The 17,515-nt window shown below is 45.6% G+C and overlaps 1 protein-coding gene across 1 annotated transcript; it reads left to right on the forward strand.

The window, feature by feature from the left end:
• Window positions 1-719: 719 nt before the first annotated feature.
• On the forward strand, window positions 720-4,331 carry LOC122725018. Its single transcript, XM_043961429.1, has 2 exons — window positions 720-1,668; window positions 4,102-4,331. Exons 1-2 carry the CDS (start codon window positions 720-722, stop codon window positions 4,329-4,331), a joined length of 1,179 nt encoding a protein of 392 aa, XP_043817364.1.
• The last annotated feature ends 13,184 nt before the right edge of the window (window positions 4,332-17,515 follow it).

Here is a 17,515-nt window from a genome sequence, read left to right on the forward strand (position 1 = left end):
GAGTTCATGGAAGGAGAGTGAGGGAGTTGATAGAGAACGACGATGCAGACAGTTATTCTGCCGGAACAACTAGGAGGACGGGAAGTGAAGCATGGGAGGAGGAGTACCGTCTGGAGAAGAGGCCTAGACAAGAAGAAGAGAATGTAGATCAGAAACTGCAGAAGCTGAGGGAACAGCTCCTGGCTGAGTTGGGGGCGAAAGACCATAGCCAGACTCTCTTAACCACCTCCTCGCCCTTCTCGAAATGGGTATAGCAGGAGACTGTCCCCAAGAAGTTTATGATGCCACCTATGGCAGCATATGACGGAGCTGGCAACCCGAGGGAGCATGTCCTCAACTATAAGACTTTCATGGAGTTGCAGATTTTATCGGATGCCTTGATGTGCAAGGTATTCTCAACAATGCTTACGGGGCCGGCACGGGCGTGGTTTAACAGCTTGGAGGCTGGAAGTATCAGGAGTTTAGGGGACCTGGCTAACGCCTTCATCAGCCAGTTCATAGCCAGAGTGCCAGCGGATAGGAAAACCAGTTACTTGGAGACGGTCAGGCAAAGAAGAGATGAATCGCTCAGGGAGAATGTTGCCTGCTTCAACACGGAGGCCCTGCAGATCCCCGAGCTGGATGAGGGCAGAGCGGTGGAGGCAATGCAGAAGGGGACGTCCTTGCCATAGTTCTTTGGCTCATTGAGCAGGAAACCCCCCACCACGCTGGCAGAGCTGATGAAAAGGGCAGAGAAGTACATAAGGCAGGATGATGCCTTAGTAACTAGCAGGTTTGCTAAGGAGTCTGTAAACAGGGGAAAAGCCCCAGAAGAAAGGAGGTCGGAGAGGCATGAGAAGAAGCAGAGCAAGAAGCCTGAGCCGTACAGACAACCCTGGGATCGAAGGGACCAAAGACCTTTCCCTCCTCGGGTTCCAGAACAAAAGCCATTCCCTCCGCATATTCCGGAGAACCTGACCCCGCTCAACGCCTCCAGAGCCGAGGTGCTCATGGCAGTACAAGACAAGGAGTTCCTTCAATGGCCCAGGCCTATGAGGGTAGAAGCAAACCAGCGAGATCCTGACAAATACTGTCAGTATCACCGTACACACGGCCATGACACCAACAACTACTACCAGCTGATCGGTGAGATCGAGAGGCTGATTAAAAGGGGCCACTTATGGAACTTTGTGAAGAAACCAGAAGGAGAAAGGCCTCAACCAAATCCTACAGCAGAGAGGCCCCGGAGAGCTGGAGCAGGACCGGTGAATGATGGCTCCAGTGGAACCATCAACATGATTGTTGGGGGAACCGAAGGTCGGATGAGCCAAAGGGGAAAGAAGAGAGGTAGAGATAGGGAAAACATCAGTGCCGAAGTCATGCAGGTAGTTGAGCACTCTCCAGTGACCATCACCTTCTCTCCGGAGGATGCCCAGGGTGTTCAGATGCCTCACGACGATGCCCTTGTTATTGAAGCCGTCATCCACAACTACCGGGTTAAGAAGATCTTGGTGGATGACGGAAGTAAGGTGAATTTGCTACCGTACAGGATCTTTCAGCAGATGGGAATCCCTGAAGAGCAGTTGGTTCGAGACCAGGCCCCGGTCAAAGGGATCGGAGGAGTCCCAAAGCCTGTAGAGGGGAAAGTAAAGCTGGCTCTCACTCTAGGAGAAGTTGTAATACACTCAGGCATCGGAATTCCTACCGTCCGGTGGAATCTCGGATGTCGGAGCTCTCTAGAAGGGTAAAGTAAAGGTTTTCTAGAATGTTTTTACATGTTTTTATGGTTTTGATTGGAAAGGATTTGAGTTTTGAAAGAAAAGACCAAGGAGGGAAGAACCCAGGTTCGGCCGCCGAACCTCAAGTTCGGCCGCCGAACCTCAAGTTCGGCCGCCGAACATGGGGCTGTTTAGGAGGCACATTAGGCTTCCGAAAGTGGCTTTCTTTCGGCCGCCGAACCCCATGTTCGGCTGCCGAACGTGGTGAGATTTTGGAAGCAGCTTTGGCCACCGAAGGAGGTTTGGCCGGCCACCTATAAAAGACCCTTTGTCCGGAAATTAGGCGAGTTTCCTCTCTCTTTTCGGGCATAGGTGAGTTCATGCTCTCCTTTGGTTGTTTTTATGCTTTTTCTTCAAATCCCTCAAGTTTTCATGAGTTTCATCTTTGTTTTGAAGAGTTTTGAGCTTAAGATCAAGTTTTGGAGCTTGGAGACCCAAGGAGCTAGATTTCTCCCATCTCCAAGTTAGGGATCGCACCAACCCTCGATCTTCAAGAGGTAAGTGTAGATCCACACCCTTTTCTTTGTTTTAAGTAAGTTTTAAGGAGTTTTGATACTTGTGTGTGGGTGGATGTGCATGTTAAGGTTTATGTGAGTTTTATGCCCAATGTATGTTTATGTGATGTTATGTTGGGAGGTTTAAGTTAGTTTATGTTATGCCCCTAGATGCTTGTGGGAGTGTGTATGCATGTTTGGGAGAGAGCATGTGAGGTTTTGGGTTGTGTTGGAAGGTTTGGAGGCTATTTGTGCATGAGGAGGCTGAGTTCTACCATTCTGGAAGAGCTCAGGTTCGGCCGCCGAAGGGACTTTTGGCCGCCGAAGGGACTTTTAGCCGCCGAACCTGCCTGTGGAGGCAAGCTTTTGGCTGCCGAACCCTGCCCCCGAAAGTTGGACTTTCGGCTCTGGAGGGGAGTTTCAGCCGCCGAAGGTGCCCCCAAAGGTGCATGGCTTTCGGCTCTGGAGGGACTTTTGGCCGCCAAACCTGCCGCCGAAAATGCCCTGTTCAGCCTTCTTTTGCATGATTTCTATGATTGTTCTATGAAGTTTTAGGGGGTTTATGGGGAGTTGTTTAGAGTCTTGTTAGAGTATGTTTGGTCCCTCATTTGAGTCCACCTGTGTAGGATCGGACCTGGGGAACCGAGGTGATCAGCAGTGAGTTAGCTGCTTCAGAGTTAGTAAGCGTCAGCCAGATGTCAGTAGAACATAACTCTTATTATATTAAAGAAATTAAATGTTTTAAGCATGTTCATGCATCATGAATACCATGTTATGTAATAGGTTGTTTGCATTAGAATTCACGAATATGATGCATTGCATAATACGATGATGATGATGTGGATGAATATTGAATGATCCTCTAGCCCTCTGTACGATATGATATGATATGATATGATATGAGATGGAAAGACCAGGCGTGGCCGTATCGTCCCTGGCAATATGTTATATGTAAGAGAAGACCAGGCGTGGCCGTATCGCCCTTGGCATAGTCGGACATGTTATGATATGAGCTATGTAAGAGAAGACCAGGTGTGGTCGTATCACCCCTAGCATAGTTGGACATGTTATGATATGAGATATGTAGAGGGCTATTGGTGACAGGTTCATCCTTGATGTGTATTGTTTGTGATGTGATGCATTTCATGATGGCATATGTTTAAATGTTTTCTTTATATAGTTCTGCTCATTGGGCTTTATAGCTCACCCCATTCCCTTAACCCCCAGGTTTGCAGGGATAGAGATAGTTCAGGAGGTCAGTAGGTTATGGCTATGGTTGTGTTTTGTAATAGAATAGTAGTGGACATGATGTAATGTAAAGGTGTGTAATAAAATGTAAAATGTTATAATGTAACGTAATGGATAGAGTTGTGCTTGGCCCGAGTGCTTGGTTAATCCCTGTGTCACATGATCTGTATGTAATGTTTTTATATTGAGAAATGATGACCCAAGCTTGATATATGTTATGTTGACCCAACTGGAGCATTTGATGAGGGCTCCAGAAGGGGGTTTTATGATTACAGGTATAGTGTATGCTCAGGTCAAGCTTGGTAAGAGAAAAGTTAAAATTTTTATGTATATGTTTGATCATGTATGGGATTATACCAGTTGCACAGGATGTATGTTAGGCTTGCTACGGGTCTCAGCGACCTTAAGTTGATCTGGATCCTAGTGCCGGTAGCAGTCAGGTTTTCGGGTCATTACAGAAGTGCTCAGGACTCGCACTCATTATGCGGTGTTTTTAGTAGTCAGACTCCCCCTGAGCTACAACGCAATACTAGGAAGACCTGCGCTGTTCGACTTTGAGGCCGTAACTAGCATTAGATATCTGGCTATGAAATTTCCAACAGAAGCAGGAGTGGGAGTAGTCAAAGGAAGCCAGGAAAAGGCACGAGCAGTGTATCTGGCCACCGTATCAGAGCCGAACTCGGCAGGAGAGAAGCTCGACTCGGAAGTTCTGGAGGTCCGAGATGAGAAAAAAGAGGCCAGGACGGAGCCTGTCGGAGAGCTGGAGATCTTTTCCTTATCAGAAGCAGAGACAAATAAGGTCTTCAGTCTTAACACCGGCCTCACTGAATAGCAGAAAATGGAAGTCATGGCCCTGATCCGAGGTCACGCGTCAAGCTTCACCTGGAAGCCTTCTGAAATGCCCGAGATTGACCCTGAAGTGATGACACACAGGCTGAACGTCCTTCCAGAGGCCAGACCGGTAAAGCAAAAGAAGAGGGTAGTGGGAAGAGAGAAGCAGCAGGCCACCAGGGAGGAGGTGCAGAAGTTAGAAGAGGCAGGGTTTATCAGGGAGGTGATGTACCCTCAATGGTTAGCAAATCCTGTATTAGTCAAAAAAGCCAATGGCAAATATAGGATGTGACTCGCGGTTGTCGAAGCCGGTCAAAAATAACCTTTCCGGTTATCAACAATTTTACAACTGCAGATAGTGGTAAAGGATTGAATCCACAGGGAATCGTAAACTTATCTATTTTTCTCAACAAAACCAAGAGATTAAACTGGATGAGAAACTGAATGCAAGTAACTGAAGGCGGAACAAAAGTAAAGTGCAATAAAAGTAAAAAGGGGGGTTTAAGATTGATTTGATTAGCAAACTATGGACAGTAATTAAATGAGCAAGTAATAATTAAATAAAAGAGAAATCTAATATGAGAAAGGTCTAGTTGAAGAGATGGATCCATTTTGGTTGTTTGGATTTATCATTGAAACTCATGTTCTCTTGATTGATTCAATAGATTAGTTATGGAGGTAGAAGACGCTTCTCACCACCATGTCTCTCCTTATGATTAAATCAATTAGGGAACGTCCTCTAATCAATTACTAATTAACAAATTGCCAAGAAACGTCCTTGGGCCTTAGGCATCAAAACAATTGTCAATTGCATGAAGAAATAGAGAGATCCAATCCTAGCTACCCCAAACGCATGGAGATGTTGCTAGATCATACAATTCCTTAGTTATTACAACAAGTGTTCTTAGGTCAGAATAATTCCAGCAATTACGGACTAAAAATTATCCCAACTAACAATCAATTACTTTGCAATCAAGAACCAAGTGGCCAATTTGATCAAAACAACAAAGCAATCTTAGATTCAAGCACACAATTGCATGAATATTGAACTAATCAAAGACAAATAGTTTATGTTCAGATCTCACAATCCATAAAACAACCTTAGTTTCAACCAATCTTCAATTAGAATAGAAGGTTTCAGCCACTCATGGCTGAAACAAAAATAAAAAACAAGAAGAGAAGATGAAAAGGTGAACCGATTGCTTGAAAGGGAGGAGAGGAGCGCCGGTCCTTGCTTGGCCGAATGGGGGGGAAAGGCAATCTGCCTCTCTTGGTCTTCTTGAAGTCTTTAATCTCTTGAGAGGCTGTGTAACGACCCGAAAATCGGACCGCTACCGGCGCTAGGATCCAGATCGGCTTAAGGCCGCCGGAACCCGTAGCAAGCCTGACATACAACCTGTAAACCTGTTTAATCCCATACATGATCAACATATACATAAAAATTTAAACTTTTCTTTTACCAAACTCAACCTGTGCATGCCCATAAACATATACATAAACATAAACATAAACCCCACACTGGAGCTCTCAACAAATGCTCCAATGGGGCATCTCATCATACACAAGCTTGGTGGAACATAGACATCATAAAACATAGATCATGTATACAAAAGGGATTACTATATAAACTCGGTCAAGCACAATTTCTCAACCTCAATCTCAGAATCCACATTCACATGACATAATTATTCATAACTTTTACATCATTTTACAATTTATCATGTCCACATCTAACTATTACATACACATGACTTTATCCACCTTGACTTCTCTGTCTAGCCCGTACTTGCAACCCTGGGGGATTAGGGAAAGGGATGAGCTATTAGAGCCCAGTGAGCAGAATAATAAAAACATTTAAATCATATGCCATAATGGAATGCAACACATCACAGACAAATCACATCACGGATGGTATTGTCACCAATAGTCCTCTACATTCCAAAGTGCCGGGACGTAGAATGGGTCAACCGGTCTTTCTCTTAGACATATCATAACATAACATTTCCAATGTGCCGGGACGTAGAATGGGTCAACCGATCTTTCTCTTACATAGTGCCGGGACGTAGAATGGGTCAACCGGACTTCCATACCATGACATACCGTACCATATCACATCATATCATATGAGGACTAAAGGATCATCCAATAACCAATCCACATCAATATCATAGAATGCAATGCAACATATTCGTGAATTCTAATGCAAACAGCCTAGGATATCACATGGCATTCATGATGCATGAACATGCTCAAAACTTTATAATTTATTCGCTTTAAAACGTAAAGGTTTATTCTACTCACCTCAGCTAGCTCTGACAAAGACTGAAGCAGCTGACTCACTGCTGGGGTCCTCGGTTCCTCGGGTCCGAACCTACATAGGTGGACTCAAATGAGGGACCAAACAACTAGAACATGACTCTAAAGACATCCGCCAAAAACCCCCTAAAACACCTCAAAACAAACATGCAAAACATGCAAAGGAAGGCTGAACAGGGCACTTTCGGCGGCAAGTTCGGCGGCCGAAAGTGCCCTCCAGAGACGAAAGTCCATTTTCGGGGGCAGACTTCGGCAGCCGAAAGGCTTGCCTCCCAGACAGGTTCGGCGGCCGAAAGTGCCCTCCAGAGACGAAAGTCCATTTTCGGGGGCAGACTTCGGCAGCCGAAAGGCTTTCCTCCCAGGCAGGTTCGGCGGCCGAAAGTCCTTCGGCTGCCGAACCTGGTTTTTGCCAAAAGGGCAGAAACTCGGCTCCTTATGCAGAAATACCTCCCAAAACCTTCAATCAAGCATACAACTCATCCAAAAACATGCATAGATACATACATCAGCTCATAGGGGCTTCAAACTATCCTAAACCCCATCTACAACATATCAAACATGCATATCCAACATACATTGTCCATAAAACACACAAAAACCCTATCAACATGCATAAACTCTAACACATGCATCCTTCCCCAAGAAACAACTTAAAACTTGTTTAAAACATAAAAAGAGTTCAAGATCGACTCTTACCTCTTGAAGATCGAGAGGGAAAACGACCCTAGCTCGGAGATGGGAGAGATTGAGTTTCTTGAACCTCAAAGCTCCAAAACTTGCTTTATACTCGAAAATCTTCAAAACAAAGTTGTAAACTCATAAAAATATGAAGAATGGAAGGAAGAAACTCAAAATCGGCGAGGGACGGCGGAGAGCTCACCTTGACCGAAAATGGGGAGAAAAGCTCACCCGGTTCGGCTAAGGGACCCTTTTATAGGTGGCTGGCCAGGCCACATTCGGGGGCCGAACGTGCCTCCGCATGCATGCCATGTTCGGCGGCCGAACATAAGGTTCGGCGGCCGAACCTGGACTTCCCTCACTTATGCTTTCGGGGGCCTAAAGCACTCCCGAAGTGCATGCATGTTCGGCGGCCGAACTTGAGGTTCGGCGGCCGAACCTGAGTTTTCCTCCAAGACTATTTTCATGCAAAAACTCATTTTCCTTCTAGTTTAAAAACATAAAATACATTAAAATATTTTATAAAAACATGATTTTACCCTTCTAGAGGTCTCCGACACCCGAGATTCCACCAGATGGTAGGAATTCCGATACCGGAGTCTAGCCGGGTATTACATTCTCCCCCCCTTAAGAACATTCGTCCCTGAATGTTCCTCAACTAGCACATGCAAGGCACACAACATAACATACATATAAAACACATGAACTCACAAGGAACTAACCTTAGAAAAGATAAGGGTATTGCTGGAGCATGGACTCTCGTGTCTCCCAAGTGCATTCTTCCATATTGTGGTGGTTCCAAAGGACTTTCACCATCGGGATTTCCTTGTTCCTCAACTTCCTAATCTGGGTGTCTATGATCCGTACTGGCTGTTCAACATAGGTGAGATCTTCTTGGATCTCCACATCAGGCTCACTAAGAACCTTGCCCGGATCTGACACGAACTTCCTCAACATGGAAACATGGAAAACCGGATGGATTCTTTCCATTGAAGCAGGTAAATCTAGCTTGTACGACACATTCCCAATCTTTTGCAAGATTTCAAAGGGTCCGATGTATCGTGGGGCTAGTTTACCTTTCTTCCCAAAGCGAACCACTCCTTTCATAGGAGACACCTTGAGCAATACCAGATCTCCCTCATGAAACTCTACCTGTCTCCTGCGGATGTCTGCATAGCTTTTATGTCTGCTTGCAGCAGTCTTGATTCTTTCTCTGATTATGGCTACCACCCTGCTGGTGATCTCTACAAGCTCAGGCCCTGCCAAGGCCTTCTCTCCAACTTCCTCCCAGCAAACAGGTGACCTGCACTTCCTTCCATATAAAGCTTCATATGGAGCCATCCCGATGCTAGCATGATGGTTGTTATTGTAGGCAAACTCCACTAAGGGTAGATGCTACCTCCAAGAACCACCAAAATCCAGCACACACATTCTAAGCATATCCTCTATCGTCTGGATGGTCCTCTCTGATTGTCCGTCCGTCTATGGATGGAAGGCAGTACTGAAATCCAACCTGGTACCCATGTCATTCTGCAGACTCCGCCAAAACCTGGAGGTGAACTGGGGCCCTCTATCGGACACTATTGAAACAGGAACCCCATGTAGCCTGACGATCTCATCAACATACACCTGCGCCAACTTGTCCACAGAATAGCCACTCCTGACAGGGATGAAGTGAGCAGATTTGGTGAGTCTGTCCACAATCACCCATATGGAGTCCAATCTGTTGGACGTTGCCGGTAACCCCACTAAGAAGTCCATAGCTATATTCTCCCATTTCCACTATGGAATAGGTAGCGGGTTAAGCATTCCAGCCGGCTTCTGATGTTCTAGCTTCACCCTCTGACACACTTCACAGGCTAACACAAACTGTACCACTTCTCTCTTCATAGCTGGCCACCAATAAACCTTCTTCAGATCTTGATACATCTTGGTGGCTCCGGGGTGAACGCTGTATCTTGCATTATGAGCCTCTCTCATAATGTCTCCCTTTAGCCTTACGTCATCTGGTACGCATAATCGGCTCCCATAGCGGAGGATCCCCTTGTTGTCGAATCTGAACTCACTATCTTTGCCTGACTGAACAGCCCTGGCAATCTTCACTAATTCTGGGTCCTCATGCTGTTTCTGAGCCACCTGCTCCAGAAACACGGGTGCCACTCTCATCTGGGCAACTAAAGCACCTGTACCAGACAATTCCAACTGTAGACCTTCATCAATGAGCTTGTAAAACTCCTTCACCACGGGTCTCCTCTCTGCCGTGACGTGGGATAGACTGCCTAGTGATTTCCGGCTTAGGGCGTCTGCCACGACATTCGCCTTACCCGGATGGTACTGAATCTTGCAATCATAATCACTCAGCAGCTCTACCCATCTTCTCTGTCTCAAGTTCAAATCTCTTTGACTCAGGATGTACTGCAGGCTCTTATGATCTGTGAAGATCTCACATTTAACCCCATAGAGGTAGTGCCTCCACATCTTGAGTGCAAAGATTACTGCTGCCATCTCCAGGTCATGTGTGGGGTAATTCAACTCATGCTTCTTTAGCTGTCTAGAAGCATAAGCAATCACCCTTTCATTCTGCATTAGTACACAACCCAATCCCACTCGGGACGCATCACAGAACACTGTGAAATCCTCATTGCTAGCTGGCAAAGCTAACACTGGTGCCGACGTTAACCTCTTCTTAAGCTCTTCAAAACTCTCTTCGCTCTGGTCAGTCCACACAAACTTTTGATTCTTCCTGGTTAGTCTGGTCAGAGGAGCTGCAATTTTTGAGAAGTCCTAAACGAACCTCCTGTAGTAACCTGCCAAACCCAAGAAACTTCTAATCTCTGTCACTGAAGTGGGTCTAGGCCAGTTAGCCACAGCTTCTATCTTCTTGGGGTCCACCTCTATCCCATTTTCTGACACAACATGCCCCAAGAATGAGATGCTCCTCAACCAGAACTCACACTTGGAGAACTTGGCATACAGGTCGTATTCCCTTAAGGTCTGCAGAACCAACCTCAGATGATGGGCATGCTCCTCTGTATTCCTGAAATACACTAAGATATCATCTATGAAGACAATAACAAAGTGATCCAGGTACTGGCTAAACACCCTGTTCATGAGATCCATGAATGCTGCAGGGGCATTGGTTAACCCGAACGGCATCACAAGGAACTCAAAATGCCCATATCTGGTCCTGAAAGCCGTTTTTGGCACATCTTTCTCTCTTATCCTCAGCTGATGGTACCCAGATCTCAGATCTATTTTGGAGAAACAACCCGCTCCTGCTAGCTGGTTGAATAGATCATCGATCCTTGGCAAAGGGTACCTGTTCTTGGTAGTGACTTTGTTCAACTGCCTGTAGTCGATACAAAGTTTGAGGGATCCATCCTTCTTTCTCACAAACAGCACTGGAGCACCCCAAGGTGAGGTACTCGGTCGGATGAAACCCTTGTCTACCAGCTCTTGCAACTGCTCTTTCAATTCCTTCAACTCAGCTGGAGCCATCCTGTAGGGAGGGATAGAGATCGGTCTGGTTCCGGGCATCAATTTTATCTCGAACTCCATCTCCCTAGCAGGTGGTAAACCTGGCAGTTCGTCTGGGAAGACATCTAAGAACTCTCTGACCACTGGCACCGAGGCGGGCTCTCTAACCTGACTGCTAAGCTCTCTCACATGAGCCAAATACCCCTGACATCCCTTCCTAAGCGACCTATGAGCCTGAAGGGCTGATATCAGACCTCTAGGTGTACCCCTCCTGTCTCCCCTGAAGACAACCTCTGACCCATCCTGACCTCTGAACCTGACTACTTTGTCCCTGCAGTCCAAGGTAGCACCATGGGTAGATAACCAGTCCATCCCTAGAATGACGTCAAAATCTGTCAAGTCTAGAACCACAAGGTCGGCAGAAAGGCATCTTCCCTCAACAAAGACTGGACTGCACTGGCAGACTGACTCTGCCACAGATGGATCACACTTGGGTCCACTGACCCAGAGAGGACACTCTAACCCAGAGATCATCAGACCCAACCTCTCGACGGCTCTCGGAGCAATAAAAGAATGAGATGCACCTGGGTCCATCAAGGCATACACATCTGAACAACCAATGACTAAGTTACCTGCCACCACGGTGTTAGATGCATCTGCCTCCTGCTGAGTCATCGTGAAGATCCGTGCTGGAGCTGATGGACCTTCACCTCTGAAACCCGCTGAAGAAGAGGTTGACCCTCTCCCTCTGCCTCTGCCACTGGCCTGAGTCGTGGCTGGAGCTGCTGGCTGCACTACACTACCTGAAGCTGTCTGCTGGGACTGAGCCATAGGTACTGTCCTAGGACACTCCCGAGCCATGTGTCCCTCTTGCCCGCATCTGTAGCAGGCTGCTGTCCCAGCCCGGCAAACTCCCTTGTGTGGCTTACCACACCTTGCACAAACTGCATTATCCGCACCAGAGCTTGAGCCACTCCTTAGTCCCAGACTGGACTTGATCTTGTTCCAGAACTTGTTCTTCTTGGGCTTCCTAGTGGTGTTACCCCACTTTCTGCTGCCTGAAGCTGCTGCACTCAAGGATGAGGGGTCTAGCTTTCCCCCACCCGGGGTCTTGGAACCAGAAGACTGTGCCACTGACTGCTTAACTGTCCCCTGAATGATGGCACTGGCCTCCATTTTTCGGGCCATATCCACTATGGCATGGAAGCTCTCTCTATCTGCTGACTGGATCAAGGAGGAATACCTGGAATGGAGTTTCATGATATACCTCCTTGACTTCTTCTGGTCTGAGTCAAGATTTTTCCCTGCAAATGGCAACAGCTCCAAGAATCTGTCTGTGAACTCATCTACACTCATCTCTTCTGTCTGCCTTAACTGCTCAAATTCGATCATCTTCAGCTCCCTTGAACTATCGGGGAAAGCCCATCCTGCAAACTCGTTTGCAAACTCTTCCCAAGACATGCTATCCACCCTCAGGTTCACATAATTCTTAAACCACTCACGGGCCTTTTTGCATTTGAGGGTGAACCCAGCCATCTAAATGGCTCTGCTGTCATCAGCTCCTATCTCATCAGTAATCACCTTGACCCTCTCCAGATACACAAACGGGTCATCCCCTTTTCCGTACTGAGGGGCACCAAGCTTCATGTAGTCGGTCATCTTGACCTTGCTCCCTCCAGATGAGCTAGGTTTAGGTACTGGGGTTTCTGGAACTGTGGGTTCTGCTGGTGGAGGAGGAGGTGCAGCATCCCCTGGGGTAGGGTTTGCTGGATTTGGATAGTAAGGTGGAGGTGGGTACATGGGGTACTGTGGGTATGGTGGGTAGTAAGATGGGTATGGCATGTGAGAAAGGTAAGGATTAAAGCTGGGGTAATCCGATGTACCTCCCATCGAATACCCGGGGTTTTGTGAAAAGGATGGGTAGTGAGGTGGCTGAACAAATCCCGAGGCCTGGGTGCCTCCTTGGGACTCTCCCATACCTTCTTCTGACATGCTAACTCCCAGACTGCCATCCCTCCTCCGCTCCACATCCATCTCATCCCCCATATCAACTGACATTCCTCCCTAAACTGTTCCCCTCACTGATCTGCTTCTACCCAAATCCAAAGACCTTCTAGGGTCTCTTACTGCTCTTTCTCTGCTGGACCTACTTGACATTGCCCTAGGCAATGCAGGAGGACGGGCGCTCGTGCCCTCATCCTCAGGTGGTACTCCAGTCAATCGTGCAGATCGACGGGTTCCTCTCATCCTGTTTTCTGAAAAACAGTACACATCACATAAACATTAGCATCAAATGGTTCATGTGGAAACACATGAACCCGCATCACATACATCACATATCATTAATGCACATGCATATACTCATGGCATTTCACATCACCATTCAAGACAGGACTCTTTATCCTATCCTAGTTGAATGCAACACATCACAGACAAATCACATCACGGATGGTATTGTCACCAATAGTCCTCTACATTCCAAAGTGCCGGGACGTAGAATGGGTCAACCGGTCTTTCTCTTAGACATATCATAACATAACATTTCCAATGTGCCGGGACGTAGAATGGGTCAACCGGTCTTTCTCTTACATAGTGCCAGGACGTAGAATGGGTCAACCGGACTTCCATACCATGACATACCGTACCATATCACATCATATCATATGAGGACTAAAGGATCATCCAATAACCAATCCACATCAATATCATAGAATGCAATGCAACATATTCGTGAATTCTAATGCAAACAGCCTATGATATCACATGGCATTCATGATGCATGAATATGCTCAAAACTTTATAATTTATTCGCTTTAAAACGTAAAGGTTTATTCTACTCACCTCAGCTAGCTCTGACAAAGACTGAAGCAGCTGACTCACTGCTGGAGTCCTCGGTTCCTCGGGTCCGAACCTACACAGGTGGACTTAAATGAGGGACCAAACAACTAGAACATGACTCTAAAGACATCCCCCAAAAACCCCCTAAAACACCTCAAAACAAACATGCAAAACATGCAAAGGAAGGTTGAACAGGGCACTTTCGGCGGTAGGTTCGGCGGCCGAAAGTCCCTTCAAAGCCGAAAGTCAGGCAGGTTCGGTGGCACCTTCGGCGGCCGAAAGTGACCTCTAGAGACGAAAGTCCATTTTCGGGGGCAGACTTCGGCAGCCGAAAGGCTTGCCTCCCAGGCAGGTTCGGCGGCACCTTCGGCGGCCGAAAGTGCCCTCCAAAGACGAAAGTCCATTTTCGGGGGCAGACTTCGGCAGCCGAAAGGCTTGCCTCCTAGGCAGGTTCGGCGGCCGAAAGTCCTTCGGCTGCCGAACCTGGTTTCTGCCAAAAGGGCAGAAACTCGGCTCCTCATGCAGATATGCCTCCCAAAACCTTCAATCAAGCATACAACTCATCCAAAAACATGCATAGATACATACATCAGCTCCTAGGGGCTTCAAACTATCCTAAACCCCATCTACAACATATCAAACATGCATATCCAACATACATTGTCCATAAAACACACAAAAACCCTATCAACATGCATAAACTCTAACACATGCATCCTTCCCTAAGAAACAACTTAAAACTTGTTTAAAACATAAAAAGCGTTCAAGATCGACCCTTACCTCTTGAAGATCGAGAGGGAAAACGAGCCTAGCTCGGAGATGGGAGAGATTGAGTTTCTTGAACCTCAAAGCTCCAAAACTTGCTTTATACTCGAAAATCTTCAAAACAAAGTTGTAAACTCATAAAAATCATGAAGAATGGAAGGAAGAAACTCAAAATCGGCGAGGGACGGCGGAGAGCTCACCTTGGCCGAAAATGGGGAGAAAAGCTCACCCGTTTCGGCTAAGGGACCCTTTTATAGGTGGCTGGTCAGGCCACATTCGGGGGCCGAACGGGCCTCCACATGCATGCCATGTTCGGCGGCCGAACCTGGACTTCCCTCACTTATGCTTTCGGGGGCCTAAAGCACTCCCGAAGTGCATGCATGTTTGGCGGCCGAACCTGAGTTTTCCTCCAAGACTATTTTCATGCAAAAACTCATTTTTCTTCTAGTTTAAAAACATAAAATACATTAAAACATTTTATAAAAACATGATTTTACCCTTCTAGAGGTCTTCGACACCCGAGATTCCACCGGACGGTAGGAATTTCGATACCGGATTCTAGCCGGGTATTACAGGCTGCCTAGGATTTCTTGGCTGTCCATGTATCTTTTAGAGGCTGCCCAAAATACCCTTGGTCCAAGGTGTGCCATCTATGCACATGTGTGAAGGGAAAAACGTGGGAATTGTCTTCAATTGCAAGGAGTAGGCTCTTTGGTCTTTGCTTGCTGCCCTAGTATCTTCAAGATGCTGCCCAAGGTTCCCAAGGCTTGCCTTCACACTCTCCTTGCCGCCCATGCACTAATAAGGAAGGTGGAGCCTTCTTTGCAATTTGAATTTTGAATGTGCAAGACATGTGTGGCATGTGTGACTTTCTTTGGCTTCTTTGGCAAGCTGAATCTTGAAATTCAAAATTTGAATATGAATCTTGAAGATTTGAATTTCAAAATACTTTCCTTATTTGGCTCTTCATATATGGCAACTTGAGATTTGGCTTCTTGAATAAGGAAAAGGCTACTTGGAGATTTGAAATTTGAATTTGAAATTGCTTTGGCTGAATGTTCTTTCCATATTTGCCACTTTCCATATTTGCCACTTTCCTTATTTAGCTTGCCTTGATTCCAACTTGGCAGGCTTGCTCTCCTTTGCTCCATTTAAAGCAGTTTTAAGGGGATTTTCTCTAAAATGTCATTTTTCACCATTTTCTGCAAAACAATGCCAAGAGCACTAAATTAAGCAGAAATCATGTAAATAATTATCAATAATATCAAGAGAAAAAGGACTAAAATATGCTCTATCAAATACCCCCACACCTAGCCTTTTGCTTGTCCTCAAGCAAATAAACATAGTCAAATAAGCTTTCTTTGCTACTTGATCCTTATTTCCACTTAAGCTCTTACTCAAGACACCTATTTTGAATCATTGCAGTGAAGAATATATGCATGAAGATTACTCACCTTCTTTCCTTGTTTCCCTTTGCTTACCATGGCTAGGATTTGTTTTACTCAAGAGAGAGATCATACATGCATATATTATTTGTTCAGATAAGACTTTTTCTAGCTTTCAGAGTGACTTGCCCTTACCTTGAAGTACTTTATTCAGCTTTTTGCACTTTTAATTTTTCTTGAAAAAGTCACCAACCTTTTGACGTAAAGGTACATATTTGTGATACGCACCCCCAGTTACTCAGTTGGTCACCTGTCCAAGTGGCTACTAGCTCTGTTCATAGTCTTTTGACCATTGGAACAGTTTTCAATTTGTGCTTTTGAAGTCTAAGCCTTTGCGAATTTCTTTCTCTCAATGATTTGGGCAAATCAACACCAATTGCTAAATCAAGTCATGTTAAGTTCATTCACACAATTTTCAATTCATTCTCTCTAATGAGTGTCATCAATATATTTTTCACCATGGCAAACTCAAAGATTCAATTCAAAAGGCAATTCTCAAACATGAATATAACTCACTGCAATTGATTCAACATAAGTTTAAAGAGTCATCACATCAATGGGGTCATAGAAAGAAAAACTCATCCAACATAGTTTATTAGTTTGAGTAGAGCAAATCAAAAAGAAGAAGAAGGTTATGGTTGTGTGTGTTACTGAAAGTAAAAATGAAAAAAATTTCAACTGTGGCTATTCAGAACTAAGCAAATCGCAAAAATGGAATTGAAAGAAAGAAAAACGCAAAAATGGAACTGAAATTGAAAGACTGACTGAAAATAAAAGTTTAGATATGCACCCCCACATCTAAATCATGCATTGTCCTCAATGTATAAGAAACATAAAAGAACAAAGGAAACTGAGTACTCCCCTAGGGTGTAAGGTGCATGTTGCGATCCACTTAGGCAGAAGGATGTTGTAGTGGAATTTCTTCCACCACTTGTACTGCGAATCCTTCAAAGTATGGCTTCAGACGATGTCCATTCACCTTGAAGATTTTTCCAGTCTCTATGCTTCGGATGTCTACAGCTCCATGTGGGTAGGCATGCTCTACAATGAATGGTCCAATCCACCTAGACTGTAGCTTTCCTGGAAACAATTTCAAACGAGAGTCAAAGAGTAAGACTTTATCACCAACCTCAAATCGTTTTCTTGAAAGATGACTGTCATGGGAGGCTTTGGTTTTTGTTTTGTAGTTCCAAGAATTCTCATATGCATCTCGTCTTATTTCCTCTAGCTCTTGCAGTTGCAGCTTGCGATGTTGTCCAGCTTCTTTGAGGTCCATGTTGCAATTCTTTACAGCCCAATAGGCCTTGTGCTCAAGTTCGACTGGAAGGTGACAAGCTTTTTCATAGACCAATCTGTAAGGAGACATACCTATGGGAGTCTTGTAGGCTGTTCTGTAGGCCTATAAAGCATCTTCCATACGTGTACTACAGTCCTTTCGATTAGGAGACACGATCTTTTCTAGGATGGCCTTAATTTCTCTGTTGGACACTTCAGCTTGCCCATTTGTCTGAGGGTGGTAGGCTATGGATGTTCTATGGATCACATTGTGCTTTCTGAGAAGACTTTCTACTACCTTATTGCAAAAGTGGGTCCCTCTGTCACTGATGATTGCCTTTGGTACTCCATGTCTGGCAAAGATGTTAGTCTTTACAAAGTCTATCACTGC

The sequence above is a fragment of the Manihot esculenta genome, chromosome 11, assembly GCF_001659605.2.
Source record: "Manihot esculenta cultivar AM560-2 chromosome 11, M.esculenta_v8, whole genome shotgun sequence".
Classification (NCBI taxonomy): domain Eukaryota; kingdom Viridiplantae; phylum Streptophyta; class Magnoliopsida; order Malpighiales; family Euphorbiaceae; genus Manihot; species Manihot esculenta.

Excerpts from the sequence above, each read along its gene's own strand:
- LOC122725018 (XM_043961429.1), top strand. The coding sequence starts at position 720 with ATGAAAAGGGCAGAGAAGTACATAAGGCAGGATGATGCCTTAGTAACT. Across the intron at positions 1,669-4,101 it reads AGAAGTTGTAATACACTCAG|AAGCAGGAGTGGGAGTAGTC; the intron begins GCATCGGAATTC and ends AATTTCCAACAG.